The sequence below is a fragment of the Prunus avium genome, chromosome 4 (genome assembly GCF_965620075.1).
Source record: "Prunus avium chromosome 4, drPruAviu1.hap1.1, whole genome shotgun sequence".
NCBI classification, from domain to species: domain Eukaryota; kingdom Viridiplantae; phylum Streptophyta; class Magnoliopsida; order Rosales; family Rosaceae; genus Prunus; species Prunus avium.
Window position 1 is genome coordinate 37,508,633 of NC_142287.1, and position 24,347 is coordinate 37,532,979.

Sequence of the window (24,347 nt, forward strand, 5' to 3'; positions counted from 1 at the left end):
AGAAAAGAAAGCGCTTATGCTCTTTGGGTTTAAGATGATGAAGACTTTAATTTTCCATTCATACTCTCAATTGTCGAGTAGTGATGCATGCATGACTATATATCGTAGATTTAACAAGCCAAAGGAATTAATTGCATTATTTGAAGATTATAAAACAATGCGGAAAACCCACCAATAGAAAATACATGGAATTTGGAACTTGATCCAAAAACCAACAAAGCGATCGAGTAAGAGGGACACATGATAGATCATGTTCCAGTTTTATATGCTTTTGGTTTGCTCTCCCTTATCGAAAATGCATACATGGGATATTCTTAGCCCAAATACCTTCTTTTTGACAGTAAACTTTTATACGTAGCCGTAGCCGTAATCTAGCTTGTGTGAATTTAGCATAAGTATATATTCGAACTAAACGACTAAAACGGATTAGATCCAAACTTTCAGAACAGATGATTTCATTTTCTTTAACAAGCTACGAATCAGTCAAATTTATAATCAAAGTTCATCTTCACGAAGTTGTACTTGTAGGACCATAAAACTCAAACTGGGAATTTAAATGCTATATTTTTCTTCTTCTTCCAACTTACAGTCGTTAATGGCAGCGACAAATTTACTAGATGGGGTTAAATCCAACAAAAGAGTGAATAGGCAGATATAGAATTTGACTAAGCGACATCGGCATGTGACCGAAAGACCGAAAGTTGAGAGTAGAGATTTCTTTAATTAGTTTCTTTGGTCAGAAGTCAAGATGCTGAAAGTTGGTCAGGTCCAAGTTTTGTCAACTCATCAAATCAAAAGGCCCATAGCTTTCTCTTTGATTGAATCTAAAAAGCCCGTTGTTTGGTGGTAATTAACATGGAAAAATGAAAAATATTAAACCAGCAGTCCAATTCCCTAAGTTGTTAAGTTTATCAATATCTTTCATTAAACATAAGAAGAGCCCTCTAAAATCATTAATAAAGCTTGTTAATTATATTAATTAACGCGCTAACTTGCCCGCAACTTGTTAACTTTTTTGGTAATAAGCTTACTGCTTTGTTAACATGAATGATGAATGTTACCTTTTGTGGCATGCCTTACTTTTGTTTTTACTGCTTACGATAATTGTCATTATTAAGAAAAAGTGAAACAAAACATGGCAAATGAATAAGGCATTCATTTCAAGTAAAGGAGTTGGGGTCACTCATGCACTTCCCTTATTTCAGGCTTTATCTTTTGATTGGGATAATTGAGATAATTGAGATACAAATACAATTATATTAGTGTTTAATTGGGATAATTGATAAATTAATTAGGTTTTTTCTATTCGCATGCATGGTTTGGTTTGATTAAGACTGGAAGAAATAAATAAACAGAAAACTAAAAAAACATGTAAAAGACAAAAAAGAGGAAAGATAGATAGATGATCCAACCAACCAACCAACCAACCAACAAACAAGGAACAAGGCATAATATATAGCATAGATCATGGCCACAGCTTCGAGACAAAAGTTAGTAGGGGTCCATCCACCATGGACGTGCTTTCTTACATAATCCACGAGTCCTGTTCCTTTTTATTCTATTTTATTTCATTTCATTTTCTGTATATTTTCTATATATTTTTAATATTGTAACTAGATTTTCATGTTTTCAATACCATGCGTAATGCGTTGATACTTATATAAATTCTTCTTCTTAATCTTCAGGGTCAGTCAGGGTATTCTTTTCTTACGTGAACAATTTCGTTTCAAACTTCTCTCCCTCTCTTCTCAGTCAGGTTATATATGTCTACGTATTACATACAAAAATATGCCAACATTCCATTATAGTACATTTTTAACTAAGAAATCCTAGTTATTCACAGATCTGCCACTCCCTTAGCGCCTATAAATTGCACCATAAACCAAGTACTCCACTCACCAAATAGAGCTAGCCACATAGACTCGCTTACTATACATTGAGAGGATTAAGTTTGTGTGTGTGAGAGAGAGATAGAGAGAGAGAGAGAGAGTAACTAAGGAGAGAAATGGAGGCTTTCCCAGTTGTTGACTTGAGCCAAATTAATGGTGAAGAGAGAGAAGATACCATGGAGAAGATAAATGATGCTTGTGAGAATTGGGGTTTCTTTGAGGTAAACCAACAATTAAGCTGCTTTGAGATCTTTTTATTTCTTTTTAAGCTTTGATGAGAAGCCAGCTAGTTAATTACAAATTATGTTTTTTCGTTCTATATCACGATCATATGTGTTTCTAATAATAAGTCTCTTTTTGTTTTTGTTTTAATGTACAAATTAATTAATGAAGTTGGTGAACCATGGGATATCTCATGAGCTGATGGATACTGTGGAGAAGCTGACAAAGGAGCACTACAAAAAGTGCATGGAGCAAAGGTTTAAGGAAATGGTCGCAAGCAAAGGCCTCGAAGCTGTCCAGTCTGAAATCCATGACTTGGACTGGGAAAGCACCTTCTTCTTGCGCCACCTTCCTGTCTCAAACATATCCCAAATCCCTGACCTTGATGAAGATTACAGGAAGGTCATGAAAGAATTTGCAGTGGAATTAGAGAAACTAGCTGAGCAACTTCTGGACTTGCTGTGTGAGAATCTTGGGTTGGAGAAGGGTTATCTGAAGAAGGCTTTCTATGGATCAAAGGGACCAAACTTTGGGACAAAGGTCAGCAACTACCCTCCTTGCCCCAAACCAGACCTGATCAAGGGCCTCCGGGCTCACACCGATGCAGGTGGCATCATCCTACTCTTCCAGGATGACAAGGTCAGCGGCCTCCAGCTCCTCAAGGATGGTCAATGGATTGATGTTCCTCCAATGCACCACTCCATTGTCATCAACTTAGGTGACCAACTTGAGGTAAAAATACCATAACCCGGTTTCAAATTATGACCTTTTTTTTTCTTCCCATTAAAATGGTTATTTTAAATCTCAAATTTACTAATTAAAATGTAATTTGAATTATTAATATAGGTGATCACTAATGGGAAATACAAGAGTGTGATGCACCGTGTGATAGCGCAGCCTGATGGAACCAGAATGTCCATAGCCTCATTCTACAACCCAGGTGATGATGCTTTTATCTACCCAGCACCAGCATTGCTGGAAAAAGAAACTGAGAAAATCTCAGCCTACCCCAAATTTGTGTTTGATGATTATATGAAGCTCTATTCTGGCCTCAAATTCCAAGCCAAGGAACCAAGATTTGAAGCCATGAAGTCCATGGAATCCACCGTTAATTTGGACCCTGTTGCAACTGTCTGAGCTGTCCGATGGATGACAATAAAATAATTAAAATTGGGTTTGTGTGGTTTTGTGTGCTAGTAGTAGTTGGTGTTCTAAATAAAGCTGTTGGGAGGAGAAGTTTGGGTTTTATTTTAATTTTTGTGTGTTTTATTCCCTCCTGATCTGGTGGAATTCATAGTTATAAGCTTAGCTTGGGAGTTGGGAGTAGCAGTTCCCATCCCATGGTGTGAATGTGTTTAGTGTTTATGATGTGGATGAAGTATACTGTTATAGAAAGTGACCAACCATATCTAATCTGCATAACTGTTTCTGTAATTGAAAACAATATATAAATACAAATGATTAGATGCCAAAAACTTCGGGGACCCATGTTTGATTGTTAATTAATCCTCATTATATTGAATATTGAATGGAATTGTTGGGAGATGCAAAAAATATATTAGCTGATTCTCATTCTATCTATTGTAATTTGTAGCCTCCAAGATAATATATTCAAGCACTCCATCCATTTGGTATGGCTCAGTCAGAGCCCTCAAATTTTGATTTGCCATCACTAAGAATAATGGCATCTTCCCATCATGTTCAATATTTAAGTAAAAATCGATTTCATCCTCATTGGCATTGGCAACCAAAGGGAGAAAAGTCATGAAAATCTCTTCATTTTTCTACTGAAATGAAATCACACCTAAAACTGACACTAACAAGAATTTAAGAATTAACAATATGAGGGGAATAAATTTGAAGAGCTTGTATCCATTTGGTTTCTGGTGATTTGTAATAAATTTAAGAATCAGCTCAAATAAGATGCATCGTAAAAATAAAGATTAGCATTTATAAACCACACTGCACTGAAGTGGAGCGGCAAGCTAAAACTAAGACCCTACGCACATAAAGTTGACACTTAAAACTCATCAGCCTTGCGAAAAAAAATGTTTACAACATGTAATCTTTACCATAAGAACATTGCCCAAAATCTTGTTGAGTACACAGCTGCATATTCTGGCACCCAATCTTTCAGAACTGAACAAAAAGAATTCCAGCATTCCTCCATTCAGTACAGAAAACTAAAGCACTTCCTCTCTCCAGTTTATTCTCATGATTAACAAGCACAAATTGAAGATTATTCACGGAAGCCACCATTAAAATAAATTATCTCACTTCCCTGAAAGAATCTCATTGTCTTTATTGGCTTCAACAGGTACGTCACTGCCTAAATTCTGAACCTTTTTCCCATCTCCCTCAACTCCATCGCCATTGGAGAAATGGTTCTTCAAAACCAATGAAATGTCAGCCTCAGAAGCTCCAGCAAGCTTAAAGCGCTCGACAGCAGCATCCAGGTTTTTCTTCCAACCATCCAACCCCAATTTGCATTCAACCTGAGATCGCTCAAAAAGCATGTTACCCCAGAAAAGATGGATCTGTGATCTCATAACAGCTGCCTGTTCTGCTGCTTCATCTGCCGAAATCTCACCCTGACCAGATGCTCCAGAGGACTCTCCTTCATTACCGCTTCCTTGTTTTTTCCTTTTTTTCAACAATTCTTCTCTCTTGCTTGCACTTGGATCCTTTAGTTCCTTTGCTCTCTGCTCCTCCAGCTTCTCCCACATCTCAGTGGCAACTTTCATCTTCTCCTCTGCACTGTCAAAAAGGTTCAGCATTTCTGTGGAATCACAACTTGAGAGATCTATTTTCTTAGCAAGTGCAAATGACCAATGAAGTTTGGCCATTTCAAATTGCTGCTGCCCCAGGGCCAGCAGCCCCTCATAAAAGTCTGGCTTGATCGACAGTGCCTCCTCATATTTCTCTCTGGCCAAGGAATACTTTTCCTTGACCCAGTCATAAGCCGTTTGAAGCTGTGATTCCACTACCTCCTTTCCAGCAGACTCATCTAAGGGAATCCTTTTCCTTGCCGCACACATATAAACATTTCCCCAATTAAAGAAAGCCAATGCAGCCACCTCCTGGAACTTTGAGGCAGCCTTGTCAAAAAGACCCTGAGCTTCTTCACTAGTTACTGCCTCTTCAAGGGCCTCAGAACAAAGCTCCATTCCAAGCTCATGCAAATCAATGTGAGCATCTGGATCAATACCGACATGGCTGCGGAAAAGCTGAGAAAACTCAAACAACCAATCATCCATTTCCAATTCCTTGCACTCAGGATCTTCTGAGGCTCCTGGTTTCTCCTTTTGAGCTTCTTTCTCCACCTTGTCAGTTTCATAATCACCAGCTTCCAAAACAGATTCACTAAGTGATGAATTAGAATTGCTTTCATCTTCCTTGATCCCCTCGTTTTCGGCAGCTTTTTCCTCCTCTTCTTCCAACAAAGGTGGTTCCTGCTCAGGAGTCACGTCCACAATATGCAATCTCAACATTCCAATCGAGTCAGCTTTATCTATTTCAGGGTATTCTGGAATGACCCTGTCTGCACAAGACTCAGCCAACCTAAGTTCAGCTGTAGAGGTTATAGTCACCAAATCACCATCATTATCCTTATACTTGATCAAAACTGACTTTGATGATGGAAAGCGTTTCGTTACAGCTTCCCTTAACACTCTGAAAGTGCAATTAACAGGCATTTGTGAAAGCCTTATGTCGTGATCATAAACAAGCTTCAACGGTCTCCATCGATTTGCAGCCTCAGAACGCTGCCCATGAATGGACAATGAAACTGATGATGGCTCCTTCTGGTTAGCCTTACTTGGATTAGGAGATTTTGAAGAAGCATTTGTGGGCTTCAATACAAGTTTTGGCATCTGGGTTTTGGGCTCAGGTCCATTCTCAGCCGGTAGAACTGTTTGTGGCTTCTCTGGCCTGTTAATTTGGGATAAACCAGAACCCCCAGCTGAAGCAGCTGCCTTCTTTGCTGCTGGCCGGGCTGGTAAACAAGGCCCCAGCCCAGCAATTGGAGCACCGCGAACTGCGGAAGCCCCAAGGGCAGCAGGGGACGGGCGGCTATGGAGGTCCTGCTGAGCCTCCTGACGAGGCCCAAGTGCTGTCCGCAACCGCTGGGCAATCTCCAAAGCATCCCGGTGATTTGGGTCAGCTCCCAATAACACCTGAACATCCTGCATTGCCATTTCATACTTCCCTATCGCCTCAAATGCACGAGCCCTCCGAAGGAGAGCCCGGACATACCGGGGCTGAACCTGAAGCGCCATGGTGCATTCAGCAACCACAGTTTCATAATCTATAGGCTTCATTTGCATCAAACAAGCGGCTCTATTGCTATGAAAAACCGCCCTGTCTGGGTGAATCTTAGGAGTGAGCTTAAGAGCATTATCATACTGCTCAAGAGCACCCACATAGTCCTTACTCTGAAATCTCTTGTTCCCTTCTTCTTTGAGCTCTTGTGCTCTTTTCAAAAAGACTGAAGAGTCCAAATCAACACCACCATTAGCCATTGGAGATGAATTTCCATCACTAGAAACTTGGTTTGAAGCTCCCTTCTTCTTTCTGCCCCCTGATTTCCCCATTTAATACTCTCCCTCTCTCTCACTTGCTCACAAACTCACCCACGCTTGTATATACAAAAGCTCGTATCTATCTAATTGAAAATTAAGGTAAAGGAGAATTAAAGCAGAGAGCTTGCACTGTTTTACCTGATAATTTAACGAAAAAGGAAAGAGAAGCGAGGCACTTACCAATGACGAAACTCAAAAGGCATGAATCTTTTAAGCAAAGGCTTTGATTCGGAAGGATGGGCTTTTGGAGCCTCAAGAGCCGAGGTGGATTGGATGAATTCCGATCCTAGAAATGTTCAGGCGCTCAGCAAATCAGGTGGGGAGGATAAAAACCCTAAATAGCTGGAAGCACACTGTGGCTTCAAACCCTAAACTAGTTGGATGAATTCCATCGGGGTTTAATAATCTACGGTGGGCCCTACTCATGAGATCATCTTCCACCGTCGATCCTTGTTAATGTTGGTAGAATCGTTGACTCTAACGGATTTGACTCTTCTATATTGGACATTCATCAAATCAGGTAACCGGGGCCACTGGGATCCAGATATCCCTGCATCTTTCTGATAAATCGTTGAGCAGATTGGGCCCGTTGGTGCGAGATTGGGACTAAATGCAAATTACAGGCCCAATTGTGATCCACGTATAGTAAGATAAGGGTTGTGTGGTAATTTCGAAAGGGGCTAGGCTAGGGTTGGCGACTCTATATAAATTCCCACGACGCAGCAGCTTTGGAAGAATTGAGTTCTTCAGCCCCTCTCTGTAGATCTGTAGTTTGCTAGTCTCTGTTTTGTGCTATTCTTTTTTATTTCTTTGTTTGAATTAATATATGCCTCGCTTCTTTTACATAACGAGGGACAGTTTGTGTGTCTCTTGGATTGAGAAGAATAGCGAGGTAGAGTGAAAAGGCCGAGCCATCGTTTCGGTCGTCATTGTTTGGATTGGCGATTCGATTGTTTCTCGTCCACATTCTTTTCAATTTCATTTTAGTTTTGATTTTTCTTTTCAAGAATTTATGACAATCTGAGAGTGTTCGATAAATCGGTCCTCGCGGCCCTAGGCGGTCCTAGGCGGTCGGGTTCTTTTCTATTTTCTTTTAGCCTACCGCCTAGCTAATTTTCAAACTTATAGGCGGTCCTAGGCGTTCCAGGCGGCCATAGGCGGTCGGGTTCTTATCTTTTTTCTTTTAGCCTACCGCCTAGCTAATTTTCAAACTTATAGGCGTTCCTAGGCGGGCTAGGCGGTCCTAGGCGGTCGGGTTCTTTTCTTTTTTCTTTTAGCCTACCGCCTAGCTAATTTTCAAACTTTTGCACTGCAGTTGGTTTTCATGCTTCCAAAACATTAATAAACCGTCTAATTTTCGACTGGGGATTTAGCGACAGATCAAATTCATGAATCATAAAAAGTTTAAAGTAAGTTGGAATAAACGCCTATTGTGTACTGTGAGGTACAGATTTGCATGAAAATGAACACGCATTTTGAGTATTGCACATTCTTCTGGACTTAGCGACAGATCAAATTCAATCATGAATAATCATCTTCACATACTAAAAGGACTGAAAGGTCATTATCCAGGGAGCGAATGACTCTACACTACCCTTTTTGAACACGAAAATGACGTTGGCAAGTGTTTGAAGGTAGAAATATCAAACAATTCGATGAACCTTTGATCTGAAACTCTAGCTTTTGCAGCTGCAAACCTCTGGTACTCGTCGAAGATTGAAGTCAGGCACCATTTTTGCAATCTTCTTAAGCATCCAACAAGGCAGCCTGTCCGGTGCTGCACAAAATCAAAAAGGAAAACAATCGTATTGTTGGAAGATGGAACCCAACATTTTGGATGAGAGAATGCAAATAAGTTAAAAAGAATAGAGTACCTTCCCTCGTTTGCAATGAATCAGGAGCGGGTGATTCCTTACATCTTGCAGACACAGGCATCCAAGTCGATAACCAAATTGTTAAACAAACAAATCCTAAGCTGTGGTGTAATCTTAAGCACAAAAAAGAAAGAAAGAAAAAAACTTTATGTTGAAGGTGTTATGATATACCAAGGACTACTTGTAATGCTTCACGAATTGCGTGCTCCGGAATTTTCACATAATGTTCCTGTCGTCCAGCATCCATTTGCAAATATGTTGCAATTGCAAGCCACATGAGTGAAAACATCAACTGAAAGCAATTATAACTAGCTCAAAGAAGAAAAGTCCCTAGCGAGCTCAGAATATATCATCAGTCAACAAGTTCATTTCAAAAGATTGAATAACATTTAAGTCACCGAAAACAGAGAAACAACAGCCAAAAGAATCTTCGAATACGTAGGGGTTAGTACAAGGATCAAAGTGAGATCATCGGTAGTGCAGACAAAACCAGAGTAGAGAACAAAAGGCAACACTTATTGCCAGCTGACAAAACCATTTCTAGTTAACTGAAAGAGTTAAGGAAAACCGTTAAAGCACAAGGCAAGCAAAAACAACCCAAGGTTAGAGGTGCACGGCTGTTTTCAAACATGGAACATACGTCAGTAACAAGTAAATATAAAATCCAACTGCTTATTAGGATTGTCAATATATTAATCTTGCTGTTCCATTCAATTAAAGATTTCATGCAAAGCAGAAAGGGGAATTGTAGTGGGAAAAAAGACAATGGACACGGGGCTTGCACCAGCAAATTGGGAGTGGGATACAGCAAGGCCATTGGCTCATAGTGATGCATCTCTTGCCCAAAAATTCATCACTCTTGCACTTAAGCTGATGAAGTGAAGTGATTTTGACACGCAATTTTCCATGTCTCTTTTTCTCAACAAGCGGTGGCGGACGTTAATTATTTCAAAAACCTATGAACTCAAACCAGAAACTTTTTCACTCCAAAAACAAATTTTATCTGAAATCATCAATCCAATAGTCTTTTTCTTTTCCCCAAGCCCTCATGTGATTTCTAATAAATTCAAGCTTTTGTCCCAGAGGTTCAAATCTTCTGCATAATCATTTTTCTACAGAAGAGCACCCAAATTGATAAACACACACGGTTATAGCAGGAATTATAATATAGAGATGACAAAGTTTGCATCAGTATCATCTTATTGCAAAATAAGGCAAAAAGGAGAGGAAACCTGAGAGCCATCCATCCCAAACTGGAAAAGCCTAATCCCATTTGCTTTCAAAAACTCTTTGTTCTCCTCCGGATACGGCTCCGGGCACAAGTATCTAACGCAAACGCACGAACCCAAACCAAAGAATTAGTCGAAATTACCCAACTTTGATAAACTGAAGTCAAATTTGAAGTGCCCAGAAAAAGAAGAAAATAGGAATAAATTAAATTTAAAAAAACATTGCTGGATTTGACTTACATAACGGAACGTAGGCCTAGGGATTTCAAAAAGCTGAAATTGCCAGAATGAGGGAAACCGGACCTAAACACGCCATTGTCGACCATCGCAAAGTTTAGAGGTGGCACGAATGCGTCTGCCTCCCTCTCTTTCTCATCTCCGACCGACGGAGCCTTCGCCGCAGGCGAGGCCACGCACACCTCCCGATCCCCATTGGCTATTTTCATTGCTGCTTCCTTTTTTTTCGCGCCAAAAAAATAAGGAAGCAGAAAGAAAGTTTCTTTCCTTTTTATTTTTTTTATTTTCTGGGTTCGTTTCTGGTATGTCAGAGAGAGAGAGTGCGATTCTGGGAATCTATAGGGAGGAGGAGGATCTCTATTATTTATATATCAGTGCTGCTATTTATATATAGAAGGAGCGAAAAGGGAATAATAGGATTGTAGGAGAGAGAGAGAGAGGATCTTGTATAAGATGCGCAGTGGTGGCTAGCCTATGGGGACGAAATAGACTGCTGACTTGGGGTTGGGTTGGGCTGGGCTTTGGTACTTAACAAATTTGCATTCACATTAATTGTTTGTTTCAAATTTCATAGACCCATGCGATCCTTTTTTTAATTTGAAACAAACGAATAAAAAATAAGAAGCCAAGTTGACCAAAATAAATAAATAATAAGAAGCCAAGTTTGATTCCAAAAGATGGATGAAGATATCTTTCTTTGCCTTTTTCTAAAGAAATCCCCGTTACAAAGAAGCTTTTTATTTAATGAATTTCCTTTATGACTGGCTAATTTACTTTTATAATTTTATTTTATGTCCAAATTATTTCAGTTGTTACAATATTGATTGGCATATTTTATTTCTTTGGCGGTAGCAAAACTTTATGATGAACCGTTTTGCTTTTTCAGAATCAGAAGGGTGTTGCATTTGGCTATTTTCATTGCTGCTTCCTTTTTCTTTCGTACGTTCAAAGGAAAGAAGAGAACCATCATTAAAACTTTCATACGTTTTAACTCAACTATTGCAACATATGAAACAAAATACCAGGTTTGAATTCAATACAAAGGCACACATCTTTGTTTAGCATCGATAAAATTTATGTATATCTTTGCGTTGGCGATACCTTAAAAGAAATTTTTACTTGATTACCGATATCATGCTGCAAGTAGAAGCACTTTAATTGTTCCTTGACTGTTTGCAGTCAATAGCACTGGGCTATCCCTCTTCCAACATACAGCACTAATAAAGTATGATCCTGTGTTGTCGTCATTCTCGCCTAAATCCGAAGAGCCAAATCTATGCCAAGCCATAGGTTTTGAGATTGCCTGCAAGTAGACACCAAAACTGAATCAACTACTGTTGGTGCCAAGTACCTATATACAATGTAAACATTGTAATTTTGGTGGGGGTTCAATTTTGGCATGTCAACTTAGCTACCACATCATTTTCTTGTTTGTCAACTTAACCTTATGGTAAACGAACACTTCATTTGTCTCGCTGCCGCAAGCAATATATTCGTTATTTACCGCAAGACCCACAAAATTCTTCTCATTCATGTGGCCTCTATACGTGCACAACTGTCAATGGTGAAAACAAAGAATTAGCTCAAACTCTGTTTGGAAATTAGAAATCAAAAGTGCCATAAGCAAGATGACTCACAGGCAAGTTTTCCTTTACATCCCACAATCGCAATGTGCTGTCAGTGGATGCAGAAGCAAGTTCATTGTTAGACAAGAATTTCACATATGAAACAGCTTTCCTATGCCCACTAAAGACATGCAGTGGTTGGCTGATATTTCTCAAGTCATAATAATGAATGTGATGATCTGCAGAGCCAACCTGCAAAATTACTAAGTGGATTATACCAAGCTCTGTGTCCTAATTTGATTAAATGATATGTTTTCAATCAGATTGGGCTCAGGGAAAGGCTATACATATACTAGTTTTGTTTAATCACTAATTGGGATGAAAGAAAAGGAATCAACGGTGAACTTTCAGAGTATATAAAAATTTTGCATTCTTCTAGATAGGAGAAATAAGCAACTAAGTTCTTAATTTAATCTTAAGAACAGCGACATACTGCCACAAAAAAGCTGGATCCAGGATTATACTTGACAGAACAAATGTTTGCCTTCATGTCGATGTTAAGAACACTTTCTTCTTGCTTTGAGCACCAAATTTTGACCTGTTTAGCAAAAAAAATGCATGCTGAGAGCACTTATAAACATAAGACCATCTAATACATCCCTAGCAAGTGTATCATTTTTTAGAAGTTGGAAAACAATTCGACCAGCAATTTTTTTTTCCTACATGAGAATTTCATATAGGGTTGGCAGGAGCATCAAAATGTCGCAGGGTGGGCAGATTTTCCAGAAAATATGAATTACTTTAGCTTCTGGAAAGTAGAAACATAATCCCATTATGAATTTCTATTGAAAATGAAATCCTTCCTTACAAAATAATAAGCTAAAGATCTTCACCGTTCATTTTTTACAGCGACCCTATGCATAGGCCTTCCATGAAGGTTTCTTACTTTCTATTTATACATCGCTAGCCAAACTTCTTGATCCTACTTCAAATACACCAAGCCTATAACTACAAATAGTTACTTTTTAGGTCACTTATCAAGATACAGCTCACAAACCCCTAAGATATGAGCTAAAATTCATGTCCAATTACCTTGCAGTCATCACTTCCGGACACGAGCATTGAAGGATCAATAGACGAAAAATCAACACTCCAAGCCCGCTTTTCATGCTCCTCATATTCCATCACACTCTGGTAAGAAAAGAGTCTGGTTAAATAACTGGATGTGAACAAATGTGGTTGAGGCAGTGACAAAATTATGATAGCATAGGTGTGCAGATTGGCACTATTTTAATGAAAAGAAAAGGTTTCGCTACCTGACGAGTAGTTACATCCCAAACAGTTACTATCCCCTCATAGTCGCTACTGGCAATATGGGTTTTAGTGTACTTATTCCAGCTCAAGCAACTAAGTTTGGATCGTGTGGATATCTCTACCATAGGACAGTGGATATCTGCTGGTTCATTAACCACCTGGAAGTAATCACAATAGAACTTATTAACAATGAACAAATAAAGAAAAAAATATATCCATGAGACCGAGGTGCATTAAGTTTCAGAAAATTCAGACACAACCCAAAGGTGACAGGTATATATGCGAAAGCATTGTCTTATGCAGAAAAACAACTATTGGCAAAAAGTAATATAAATATCAAAGATGGCATCCCTTTCATATTAAACCACAACATACAACTTTTAGATATCAATTAGGTTAGTGCACTGAAGAAGTATAAAGCTGCACCAGTAGCACTTGGAAGCAATATATGGAGTCATTGCTCAACTTCGGCCCTGGAACATTATTCCTGCTTAATAAAAGACTAAAAGTAACAGACATTATACAGGTACTAAAGCGTCTGTCCAATGCTTACCGAGGAAAATTCAAAAACTTTTATGCACCGTGAAACTCCAGCAGTAGCAAACAGTTCATCATCACGATCAAATTCTATACTGCAACAAATGTAATGCGAACCCCAAATATCACGATATGTTACCAAGATCAGCTAAAGATAAATTTTCAAACACAGTTAACATGTTGCAGTAACCAAATGACCTAACTAAGCAATGGACCATGATTTTAATTTGCCTAAATTTAGTAGATACAGGAGTATAACCAATGATGGTGGGTAGCAAATCGCTGATGAAAGGGCTAACAAAATTGTATGAAATGAGAACCATTTTCAATTTCTACTGAAAAAAGTGCATGAGGGATGACATTTTAAATCACCTGGACACAACATTGGCAGAGTGAAAAAGATCACCATGCCTCAGTTCAGCAATGACCCTCATTCGACTGTTTCAAGCAACCAAAAATTGCATTAGTAACTATAACAGGATAGGATTTCCTAGTAGAAACTTGAAATTGATACTTGAGAAGTTTGTACCTGTATTGTGTAAAGCTTGTAAGCACAGATTGAAAATCTTCAAGGCCTGGATTATAACCTTCTATATTCGTAGTGTTTGCGCCCCTTTCTTCCTGTCTGTACCAATTTCGTCGCTTTTGCAAGTAGCACTCTTGTAGGTGATTGAACTGTTGCAAGGAAAAATAGAAGTCCAATCGTTCAGAATCTAGGAAGTTTTGTTGGTAGTCTCCTCAGATCAATTTGCAGGATCACTAACCTGTGAATGGACTCTCCTTTTTCTTGCTAGTGATGCTACACCTGGTGTTGTCATACACTGCATATCAGAGCTGCTGCCACAATCATTATTTAGTTGGAGTGCCTTGAAAATTGCTTGAGCCTTTACATCAGATCTTTTGTTCAGTAAATCGTTGCAACTCATCGGAGCTTGCACGTGTTGCGTGCTACAGACAATGCCATTGCTGTGCTGCTGCTGATCACCAGGAGCAAGCATTTTCAGCTTTATTGAGCTCTCCTGTTCCCAGCTGCACAGCTCTAGTCTCCGTCTCTCAACCGCAGTTATGTCCTCCTTGATGTACTGAAGATCGGCCTCTATCTGCAGAGGAAAACAGAGCATCATAATCAAAGTAAAGAGCCAAAACAAAAGAATGCGAAGAAGAAAATTGAACTCCTATCATAAAGTTTATACATATGTATTAATTTGGACCTCACTGAGCTCTTGGAACTTTTGCTTTTTCAGGCAATGTAAGAAGCCAAGCATGATCTCCATGCTCGTCTCAGATTCTTGTTGCTCCATTTTTCTCTTCTTCTCTTCAAGGAGAGACAACAGGCCGTCCAGCTCTTTAATCGACATCTCGCAACCCTGTCTAAGATTGCGAATTACAAGTCGTACAAGTAAATACGATCAAATTATTAACTAATCAAAATCATGGGAATGAAGAAGAAAATAAACAAGTTTTGATTTAATTATGACAAAAATGGCTACTGACCTGGTGCAGTCCCCGACGAAGTTGTTCAAATGGAGATGCAGTCTTCGCCATTTGAGAAGCCAAAGCATTTTTCAGCAACTGAAAATTCCAATATGATGTTACTTTCTTTCTTGACAATGTCAACCAAACACATCGAAATGGAAAGGCGAAGAGAGAAAAGAAGGAACCTTGTCGAGCAAGAAATTGGGGAAAATGAGGTCTGTGGTGAGAGAATGAGCGCAGCAAGGGCAATCACTCTTGATGCGGAGGTGAGTGAGAATGCAGATGTAGCAGAAACTGTGGCCACAAGCAGTGAGGAAGGCGTCTTTGATGATCTGCATGCATATCGGGCACATAATGTCCTTGTCCGGCTCCTCCGACGCCGTTTCGGTGGCGGAGCCTGGTAAGTGTTCACATGCTTTCACGGTGGGGACTAGCGCACCGCCCATTGAGCTGTCTTCCATTTCAAATATAACTGGAATTTGTGAATTTGTGAATTTGTGGTGAGCGAGAGAAGGAGAGAGAAATTAGAAAAGTAACCAAAGGAAGAGAGGAAATTAGAAAATAAAGGAAAGGAAAAGAAAAGAAGGCTGTGTCTTTTCTACTTTAGTCTTCCAGTCTCTGTGTGTGTATTGTGTAGTGACTTCGAGAGCATTGATTTGAAGACTTTGTTGTGAGGGCAATAGCGGCCCACGTAACGTTAGGCGTGTGATTTATGTGTTTTTCCTTTTCTTTTCAAAATTGGGTGGGACGACGAGTATTGAACACGACGTACCAAAGCTGGCGCAGCTGCAACAGCCGGTTATTAATAAAAACAGGAAAACGGATGATTCGTGCACCAAACAAAACAAAAAGGAAAATGGAAAATGGAACAAAGAAGATAATAATTTAGCTTGCCTTCATGTTTAACACACATTGACAGATTTTATGTTAGGACACGTTTGAGAGATTTTAGACGTATCCCCAAAGCAGAGAATTCTTTGTGCATGTACATTTTGTCGGCGATAATGTATATGTTTTGTTTTTGTTGGCAATAATAGTATTGATACATTATCGACTACATATCAACAATCCGCTACATGGTCCGACTAATTCCGCGAGAGGTAAGGTAACTATGAGTATGATAACATCACATCACATCACATATGAGATGGCTTATAACAAGATGTAATTCTAAATTCACTTTGCTTTTTATTTCTTTGTACTTTTTTTTTTTTTTTCAATTTTGGGAAAATAGTTCTTTTTTTATTTGTGAGGCTGGGTATCTGGTTTATTCATATCTTTCTTTTTCTGGGTGAATTATGTTGCTGATTAAAGATAAGATGATAAAGACAGGTACATAAACATAATGCAATTAAAACGAGAGTTCATCTTCTTTTCTTAGCATAAATGCCGGTGGACCACAAACTCACTGATAAGTGTTGTTGATATTTTCTAGGGTTTTTAAATACAGGCGGTTTGCGACACTAGAACAACGCAAGAAGGTAGCAGTATGGGCAGGCATTGTCAATGTCACTCAGTCACGACGACTCGACGAGTAGACCAAAAAGAAGATATGCTAGGGTAGGGGGGGTGCCACCACATATTAATGCTAGCTAAGCTAATAGTCCCACAAAACATGTTCAAAAAATGGAAAAATGTGAAACAACCACGCCTTGAAGCCTTCTCCCCCAATGGAAACTAGAAAGGCAAGCTTCATTGGATAACCAAATGCTTCTTTTGGATCTATATCATTCTTGTGTATACAAACAAATTTCTTATACCATTCACTACTTCTACCTAATTTCCTCGTCCCCTCTTGTGTCTTATATGATCAATTTTCTGGCTTTGTTGTCACGGATTTTGTTATACAATCTACAATACCTTCACAGTCTGTTTGAGGAACGACGCACGGGGCGTCATCTTCTTCTTCTGCACGGGAATGAGGAGACCACAGGTTCCCGTGAGTCTGGCAGGCCTTCATCGTCTTACAATGTTCAGCTTCATCATCTCTTATGTTCAGAAACACGTCGTACAAATTCTCTGAGAAAAAAAAAACAGATCACAATATGCTTACTCTTATTCTTAACTCATTCAGTTGGTGTTACAAGACACCAAGGTTAGTTGGCCCAAAAATCTGAGTCCTGTGGAATGGTGTAGGTGGGACCCACAAAATTCTATGGGTCCCACAACCCATACTATGTGAGAAGCGAAATTTGTCCATCCCACACAAGTTTATTTCGTAAAGGAGAGATCATAATCTAAAACAAAATTTGAAAATTGAGCTAACTCCTAGCATATTCATCTACTAACTGGCAGAATAAAATCAGAGTATGAAAGTTACCTATTTTTGGCCTTCGAGAATTGGGAGGTCTGGAAGTTTGAAATTCATCTGGATGAAATTTGGGGGGATTGTTAAATCTAGGATTACAGCATTTCAGGACACAGAAACAAAGATTGAAAAACAGAAAAACTTACCAAATAAGTACAAGTCACCGCTAGTGTAGTATTTTACAGCAACCTCAGGAGCAGGCAACTTTTTCAAATCCTCTACAACAGTAGAAAAGACCACGTCAGAATAAGTGATATGCATTTGAGGTAAGCATAAGACAGTGCACTTTACAACTGATCGGATGATACGAGATCATCTCGTGGCCTTTGCATGCTTAGAAGTTAGTGCAAATTTGATGTGATCTAACAAACACCTGTATATGAGCACAAACATATAGAGAAGTGATCTAAACCATACCTCCTCTGGCCTTGATAAACTTGTCGTAAGTTGAAAATGCATGGCCCTCTACACATTCAGAGAAGTGATCTGCAGTAGTAATCAAACTAAATTCATAAAAACACACTACTGCAAGCATGCAGGCTAATTCAGCATTCTGTAGAACTTAAACAGAAAATAGAGTGGAAAATATCCTAGAAACTATGCAATTATTATCAAATTTAAAAAGGGATACAAATTTCAACAAGTTTGCCTGCATACTTAGTACTAAAAGGTTTAATTTTGGTTTAGATGGAGAGTTCTTGTAAGTTTGCAACCACCAAGGACAAATGCACCAACAGGGATGCTTAGATGCAAGAGCAACAACAAACCCAGGAAATTATAGTACATTAAAAACCAGATACTCATACTTACATGCCATTCTTGGGCTTATTGTATACATAAAGGCGGTCATAAAATAATAGAAGATCGCAATATGCTGAGCAAGAAAGCGGTCAAACCACCAAGCATTTCCCCCCAATTCCTGCAATTGTACCATATGCTATTATTAAATCAAGCAAACCATGTGGACCTCTATGTGCACAGAAGGGAAGCCATAAGTAAATATATGAAGCTACCATAATCTACACAAAGTTTTGACATGAGTGCCTTTGAGCCAGAACATCATAATTTGAAAAAGCCTTCACCACATGTCATACAAGTTTTCTTCTTTCTATTTTGTTCTCTCTCCTAAATTCACTCTAGTCTCCTCCTGCAAGCTTACTTTGTTGATGCTAGTTATCTAAATTTCTTTCATTGTGGAATCTCCAACAATGTAAGGAATCATTGGCGAGATAGAGCAAAATATAAAGATACTCACTTCCATGATAAGTAAGTGGTGCATCTCATTCCAGCTCTCAGCAAAATGCACTTTCAGATAATCTGCTCTTCTCCACCAACCAAAACTCTCATACATGTGCAAAACAGACATAAAGGCTGCCCCAAAATAACACAAAGACACAAATTAAAAATCACAACTGAGAATCACAATAACATATTAGGAAAACGATTACACAAGAACATATTCTTAGCAGTAGCAGGTAAAATGCACATTTGCAGAGAAAATTAAGAGGAACTAATGGGCATGCCTTTCCATGATCAAAATCCAAAGAAATGATGATATACAAAAGGCACTCCATATTTCAGATGAATCGTATTTATAATACAAGATATTGGGCCAAATGTGATGTATGTGAGGGCATGAACGACTGGCAATGTATTTGTAACTACTCCTCAAGCATTTGAAGGCTTATATTCCTATTGTTTGAAGTTATTCACATATCTTTACAAATACCCTCTTACAGAACTGCAGAAATTTTTTACTAAACAAAGTGTAGCACTCACCAAAGTAAGGAACCCTTGCAATGGTTTCCAGTACAAAAAACCTTGCATAATCTCGGTCACGGTACAGAGTATCAAGTATCTTTATGACTGTATCCTGGAATGATTTGTAGAACTGAATTAAAGATCAACTAAGAGGACATCTCAAAACGTTGAATGAATTAAGCTCATTCAAGCATCATGCCCAACCGTCAACAAGGAAGATAAAAAACTGCAACTGTGCACATTCATTATGCGCACAAAATGAATCAACAAAGTTACAGCCTGATAACAATTCTTTGACAATTCGACATGGGAGCTACGGTTAGTACTGTAGAACAATTATTCGATAAGAGTTAAGATTTACCGTGAGGAAGATGTTGATGGTTTGTTCACATTTAATAACCCAGCTCTCAAAAGTACTTGAAGACGAACTCTCTGATGGGCCCCCACTGCTTGATTTCACTTCATCTGAGGAAGAAGAAGCCTTGAATTCAAAGGATTCCTCCACTATCACTTTCTCTTCATCTTCTTGCAGAATAGTTGCACGAACTCTATACAAATTCCAACACCAATTATGAATCTTGTTATCCAATCATTGAAAAGGCCCAAAAGTTTAAATGATAAATCCACTTGCTAGATCCCATACCCAACCATGCTAGGTTTCTAATTTTTCTCACAAATAGGAACATTAAAGATTGTTTTTTCAACATATAAAGTGGTAGCACACAAACATACCTGGAAATTGATGGACGAGCAGAAATGGGATTGTAAGGAAGACGATTCTGAGAACAAAACGAGGAGCTAGCTGAGTTCTTAAAGTTCCTTGCTTTGAGAGACGATGAAGAGCAGGAGGTTGAGATTGCAAACACCGTGGAAGACAAAGTCGCCGCTGCCATTCCCGACGGTTTTTGCAGAGACCGAAACGAAAATTCAAAAGCCAGAAAATGGAAATCAAATTGGAATTGGTTTCGGTCAGTTGGTACAAGGGAAAATGTCAACCGCCAAAGAGTGTGAGGAAAATGGCACAAATGGGGTATCTTTCTTATTTTTCTTTGCAAGTATTTTGTGTCGTCTTGCAAGTCTAGTAACGTTGGCGCGGTTTGCGTTGCGCATAAATTTGGGGGACGGCCAATGCCATCTGTGTTTTTGCTTGGTGCTTTGTTAGTTGCACGACACAAATCAAAAGTATATAAGGATTGGATGATACTATGTTAATATATACAAAGTCAAGAATTTTATTTTATTTTGTGTCTTATATGTTGTTCACATTTTAGCTCTCGTGGCTCCTCTTTTCACCAGTTGCTATTAGACTGTGGGCTCTGGTTTTGACTTTCTGCAACTTGTGTGGTCATTGGGCTTCTCCAGGTTTGGCGAGTCCAGATTTTGAAGCAGCCTTTTACAGATTTTGTATAAAAAGCCCATAACAAAGATGTTCTATTTATTTAATAAAGTTAGGCTAATTGATCAAGACAACGTTTCCTCGTCGCACCCTTACACACAAGTTCGATCTCATTACCATATGCATTATAGTAATCTAGAACATCATACAAATAAAAATCACAGTCGACCGGTTGACTGCAGATCATGGGTATCTCTCTCTCTCTCTCTCATTGGTAGCTTTCAATCAACCTCAACCCCTTTTACGCGTGTACAGAAGAAGCCCAAACCTACTCTAAGACGTTGGAAAATTGGTTGCCCAAATTCTTCAAATTGTAACGTGGCGCATCATGAATTCATAAGACTTTATAACACATTATTTTATGAAAGTTGCTAAGTAGGTGTCTTGTGAACCTTGATTCAAGTAGAACTGACCATTATGTCATAGATTAAAATAATGTAGAACTGACAAATTAGGTTGGTTTAGAGAGAAATCCGATTTGTTTAGTTTAAATCGTTGTTGGATTTTATTATGAAAGTAGTGACTAACGTTGTTGGATCTGCTTTTTTTTGTTTTTTTTAAAGAGAGAGAGAGAGAGAGAGAGAGACATAGTTGACAGGTCTTCCATTTCTCTTGGCTATATGTTTTCCTCTGCTTTCTGATTCTAACTTGAGAAAAACCAAAGCTTACAAAACCATGGAAGACGAAAGGCGATCATTTCTATCAAAACACAGAGCAATCTCAGGCTACATAGGCCACGAAGGACTTGAATTGAAGAGCTTCGATGCATGCCTCAAATGGGTTTTCGTGGATCAGTCCAATGTATGGAGGACTGGTATTTCATGGTCCATCTTCTTCGTTTTAGCCATTGGCGTGCCGCTTGTCTCACACTTTCTCCTCTCCTGCTCCGACTGCGACGAGAATCACAGCAGGCCTTACCATGTAGTTTCTCAGTTATCACTTTCTTTATTCTCAGTGCTCGCATTCATCAGCCTCTACTGCTGGACTCGCAAATATGGTTTGAGGAGGTTTCTCTTCCTTGACAAATTATATGACGCAAGTGAGAAGGTTCGCCATGGATATAAACAACTGTTTCAGGTATATATAATTAGTTGATTCAAAACAAAACCTTAGGCAAAATCTTGAAACTTTGAGCTTCTAATCTCTATGTTTTTACGATTGCAGAATTCAATGAAGCTCCTCTGCATGATCGTATTCCCCTGTTTTGCAGCAGAGTGCCTCTACAAGCTATGGTGGTATGTCTCAGGAGCAACCGAATTACCATATTATGGGAACATCTATTTAAGCAACACGATTTTGTGTACGTTGGAGCTGTGTTCATGGCTTTATCGAACCACAATTTTCTTCCTGGTGTGTGTTCTGTTCCGGCTTATTTGCCGTCTTCAAATACTGAGACTAGAAAATTTTGCCCAAGTTTTTCAAAAGGAGACCGAGGTTGAGCTGATCTTGATGGAACACCTCAAGATCAGAAGGAACCTTCGGCTGATGAGCCATAGGTTTCGAGTATTCATCCTGCTCTCTCTAATTATGGTCACAGCGAGTCAGCTCATTTCTCTGGTCATGGTAACTAGGTCTAGTGCTCATGTTAATATCTTCAAGGCTGGAGAGCTTGCGGTAATTTTCAATCTTTCGTTCACTTACATATATGACCAGTAATATCTGATTCAAATTATATATATATTGCCATTTTTGTTTTCTGGTCATGTTGCAGTTATGTTCCATTAGCCTAGTTATTAGCCTTTTCATTTGCCTGCGAAGTGCAACAAAAATAACACACAAAGCACAGTCGATAACGGGGCTTGCTGCAAAGTGGCATGTCTGCGCCACAATACAGTCTTTTGATTACACAGAAAGTGAGACTCCAATGGCTCCGATTTCTTCAGCTCAAGTGTTTCCTTTTGGTGCTGATATCGAATCAGAAGATGACGAAGCTGGAGAAGATGACGATTTGGACAACACCAAGCTGGTGCCAATTTACACTCACACAATCTCATTCCAGAAAAGACAAGCTCTAGGTTGTAGTAGGAACACATCATCGTCTTCAGTGACAGTGTTGAATTTATTTATTTATTTATGTTTTTGCTTCTTTCTATTTTTTTGTAATGATAGCGCGTGGTCGCTTTTGCAGTGAAATATCTGGAGAATAATAGAGCAGGGATCACAGTGTTTGGGTTCACGGTGGATAGAATGTGGCTTCACTCTATTTTTGCAATTCAACTGGCCCTTCTGCTCTGGCTGCTCAACAAGACAATTGGTATTTCTTGATTTTTTTCATTTCTGAGACACAGAGAGAATCAGAGATTAAGTTTTGCATTGATGCTAATCTTTTCTTCTTCTTTTTCATTACAGGGTAGTTAACATTGTACCGAGTATAATACCTAGCAATGTAGATTTTGGTGAGTGAAATTTTCTCATGAAAATGGTGTAACAGTAAGGCTCCTGGACAATGTCTTGACATGCAACAGTAACTCTCAGTCTCATTCAAACAAGCCTCCACAGCTGAAAACACATTTGGTGCTGATGGGGTTGGTGGGTTATTTTTTATTGGTAATAAAAGTCATATTATTTCAGAAGAGTCTGGAGGCTGCATTTGGAGTTTGGAGTTTTATTTAGTTTTTGGTATCTGATGCATGTCAAATTTTATAGCCTTGTAAAAGGATACAGCTTAATTGCTTTTTAGTTGGGAGCAGATACTAAACCAAGTTAAGAAAAAAGAGAGAAAAATTGGAGAAATGATGGCATTCTTTTACTTTATAATTGCTTTTCAATACACATTTTGGATGCACAAAAGGATTCAAACACAAATTAATTTTCTGCACATCCCAAAACATCTGGGTTGCAGCTAATCATTCTCCGAGTTTTATTTCATACCATCATCATGCACAGCCTTTAGAACAGAGGAACTCTGCACATCACAAAAGTAAAAAGAACACATTAGTCCAACCAAATCATGTATATCATATGAACAAAAAATCTGTATGATATTCTTAGATACATAATTAAGAAAAGAGAGAGAGAGAGAGAGAGAGAGAGAGAGAGAGAGAGAGAGAGAGAGATTACTTGCTGCAGTCGACGGCGGGGTCAAGAGGTACGGGCATGGAGACCTTGCAGTATTCGGGCATGGCCTTAAGTCTGCCTGGGTCAATCTTCATCCCAGCTGCAGCTTTTTTCAAGCATTCACAGAGGCTCCTGCGGATTTCAGTGGAGGAAGCCTCAGAAACAAGGGTTTGGACACCAGCACAACAAGGAACGGCAGGAGTGCCTGGGCCAGAACCCACCAAGTATGGCTCACAGGGCATCAAAGTCATTAGGGCCTCTTGGCATGTGACCCCATTTGCAGGACATGCATTGTTCAAAACCATAACCACCAACCCAAAAACTATCAGAGACCAACAACCCATCAGTTTCATCTCCATACTCTCTCTTTCTGAACAAAGGGAAGAGAAAAACACAAAGGCAATATAAAAACTGCTTGCTTGTTGGATATTGTAAAACCTCAACTCACACTCACTGTGGCTTAGAGCATAAGATGCATGCCTTTCTTTATAGGGCAGGCACCACCACGTTTTTGGTACCTCATTTATTGTGCAGTTATGCAGTCCAGATTTTTTTGATTCTTCCTAAGGTCCTGTGTGTAACTGTCAGTCAGACCAAAAGAAAAACTGGTTTAGATTATGTAAAACCACCGGCGCCAACTAATACAGGCCATTGTAAATACCATTAACAGCCTTATTAAGCCTGTGTTTATTTAATCAGTCTTTGTTTTTAAGTTTGTTCTTTGGGTTCAAAATATGATTTCTGTGAATTGTGGGGTTTGATTTAGAGACATTTTCGACAAACTCTGCAGATTTCCAGTTGAGGGCCTTATTGGCATGGACTACACTTAACATCTTTAGCCTGGTTTTATTTGTTATTTTCTCGGAAGAAACGTGATCTTTGCTATCTGCTAACCGCCTTCT

The 24,347-nt window shown here is 39.0% G+C and overlaps 7 protein-coding genes and 1 non-coding gene across 15 annotated transcripts; 3 read left to right on the forward strand and 5 right to left on the reverse strand.

Annotated features, from left to right (window-relative positions):
- The first annotated feature begins 1,878 nt into the window (after positions 1–1,878).
- LOC110764549 (1-aminocyclopropane-1-carboxylate oxidase 1) lies at positions 1,879–3,586 on the forward strand. Its single transcript, XM_021967538.2, has 3 exons — positions 1,879–2,110; positions 2,283–2,843; positions 2,958–3,586. The coding sequence occupies exons 1-3, from the start codon at positions 2,006–2,008 to the stop codon at positions 3,246–3,248; spliced, it is 957 nt and encodes a 318-aa protein (XP_021823230.1). The 5' UTR covers positions 1,879–2,005; the 3' UTR covers positions 3,249–3,586.
- A 449-nt stretch (positions 3,587–4,035) lies between these two features.
- On the reverse strand, positions 4,036–7,075 carry PHOX2 (Octicosapeptide/Phox/Bem1p (PB1) domain-containing protein / tetratricopeptide repeat (TPR)-containing protein). Its single transcript, XM_088252487.1, has one exon. The coding sequence runs from the start codon at positions 6,701–6,703 to the stop codon at positions 4,385–4,387; it is 2,319 nt and encodes a 772-aa protein (XP_088108613.1). The 5' UTR covers positions 6,704–7,075; the 3' UTR covers positions 4,036–4,384.
- Positions 7,076–7,532: 457 nt separating this feature from the next.
- Positions 7,533–7,658, forward strand: LOC148295379 (small nucleolar RNA snoR111). Its single transcript, XR_015835606.1, has one exon. It is a non-coding gene; the product is annotated as a small nucleolar RNA snoR111 (small nucleolar RNA).
- Positions 7,659–8,059: 401 nt separating this feature from the next.
- Positions 8,060–10,841, reverse strand: LOC110764511 (inositol diphosphatase DSP1). 4 transcript variants are annotated; one of them, XM_021967502.2, is made up of 5 exons: positions 10,035–10,841; positions 9,798–9,891; positions 8,737–8,794; positions 8,566–8,609; positions 8,060–8,468 (listed from the first exon to the last, which is right to left on the reverse strand). In XM_021967502.2, the coding sequence occupies exons 1-5, from the start codon at positions 10,238–10,240 to the stop codon at positions 8,277–8,279; spliced, it is 594 nt and encodes a 197-aa protein (XP_021823194.1). In that variant the 5' UTR covers positions 10,241–10,841; the 3' UTR covers positions 8,060–8,276. The 4 variants fall into 4 exon arrangements, with proteins under 4 accessions (XP_021823194.1, XP_021823195.1, XP_021823192.1 ...); XM_021967503.2 differs by having other exon boundaries at positions 8,566–8,661; XM_021967500.2 differs by having other exon boundaries at positions 8,737–8,857.
- A 199-nt stretch (positions 10,842–11,040) lies between these two features.
- Positions 11,041–15,603, reverse strand: LOC110764510 (E3 ubiquitin-protein ligase COP1-like). Of its 4 annotated transcripts, none has more exons than XM_088252489.1 (13): positions 15,109–15,603; positions 14,942–15,019; positions 14,641–14,814; positions 14,212–14,547; positions 13,977–14,122; positions 13,820–13,885; positions 13,464–13,542; positions 12,913–13,068; positions 12,689–12,787; positions 12,121–12,194; positions 11,669–11,705; positions 11,476–11,586; positions 11,041–11,334 (listed from the first exon to the last, which is right to left on the reverse strand). In XM_088252489.1, exons 1-13 carry the CDS (start codon positions 15,382–15,384, stop codon positions 11,164–11,166), a joined length of 1,803 nt encoding a protein of 600 aa, XP_088108615.1. In that variant the 5' UTR covers positions 15,385–15,603; the 3' UTR covers positions 11,041–11,163. The 4 variants fall into 4 exon arrangements, with proteins under 4 accessions (XP_088108615.1, XP_088108614.1, XP_021823188.2 ...); XM_088252488.1 differs by having other exon boundaries at positions 11,669–11,848; positions 12,090–12,194; positions 15,109–15,593; XM_021967496.2 differs by having other exon boundaries at positions 11,669–11,848; positions 12,090–12,194; positions 14,659–14,814; positions 15,109–15,586.
- Positions 15,604–16,596: 993 nt separating this feature from the next.
- On the reverse strand, positions 16,597–20,180 carry IM (Alternative oxidase family protein). Its single transcript, XM_021967505.2, has 9 exons — positions 19,725–20,180; positions 19,354–19,540; positions 19,011–19,104; positions 18,487–18,602; positions 18,042–18,150; positions 17,649–17,717; positions 17,378–17,449; positions 17,244–17,291; positions 16,597–16,942 (listed from the first exon to the last, which is right to left on the reverse strand). Exons 1-9 carry the CDS (start codon positions 19,883–19,885, stop codon positions 16,734–16,736), a joined length of 1,065 nt encoding a protein of 354 aa, XP_021823197.1. The 5' UTR covers positions 19,886–20,180; the 3' UTR covers positions 16,597–16,733.
- Positions 20,181–20,819: 639 nt separating this feature from the next.
- Positions 20,820–22,961, forward strand: MRB1 (transmembrane protein, putative (DUF3537)). Of its 2 annotated transcripts, XM_021967507.2 has the most exons (5): positions 20,823–21,465; positions 21,553–22,002; positions 22,100–22,403; positions 22,517–22,642; positions 22,738–22,961. In XM_021967507.2, exons 1-5 carry the CDS (start codon positions 21,064–21,066, stop codon positions 22,740–22,742), a joined length of 1,287 nt encoding a protein of 428 aa, XP_021823199.2. In that variant the 5' UTR covers positions 20,823–21,063; the 3' UTR covers positions 22,743–22,961. The 2 variants fall into 2 exon arrangements, with proteins under 2 accessions (XP_021823198.2, XP_021823199.2); XM_021967506.2 differs by lacking the exon at positions 22,738–22,961 and having other exon boundaries at positions 20,820–21,465; positions 22,517–22,653.
- A 151-nt stretch (positions 22,962–23,112) lies between these two features.
- On the reverse strand, positions 23,113–23,914 carry LOC110764516 (non-specific lipid-transfer protein AP10-like). The gene is made up of 2 exons (XM_021967508.2): positions 23,449–23,914; positions 23,113–23,293 (listed from the first exon to the last, which is right to left on the reverse strand). The coding sequence occupies exons 1-2, from the start codon at positions 23,802–23,804 to the stop codon at positions 23,278–23,280; spliced, it is 372 nt and encodes a 123-aa protein (XP_021823200.2). The 5' UTR covers positions 23,805–23,914; the 3' UTR covers positions 23,113–23,277.
- Positions 23,915–24,347: the final 433 nt, after the last annotated feature.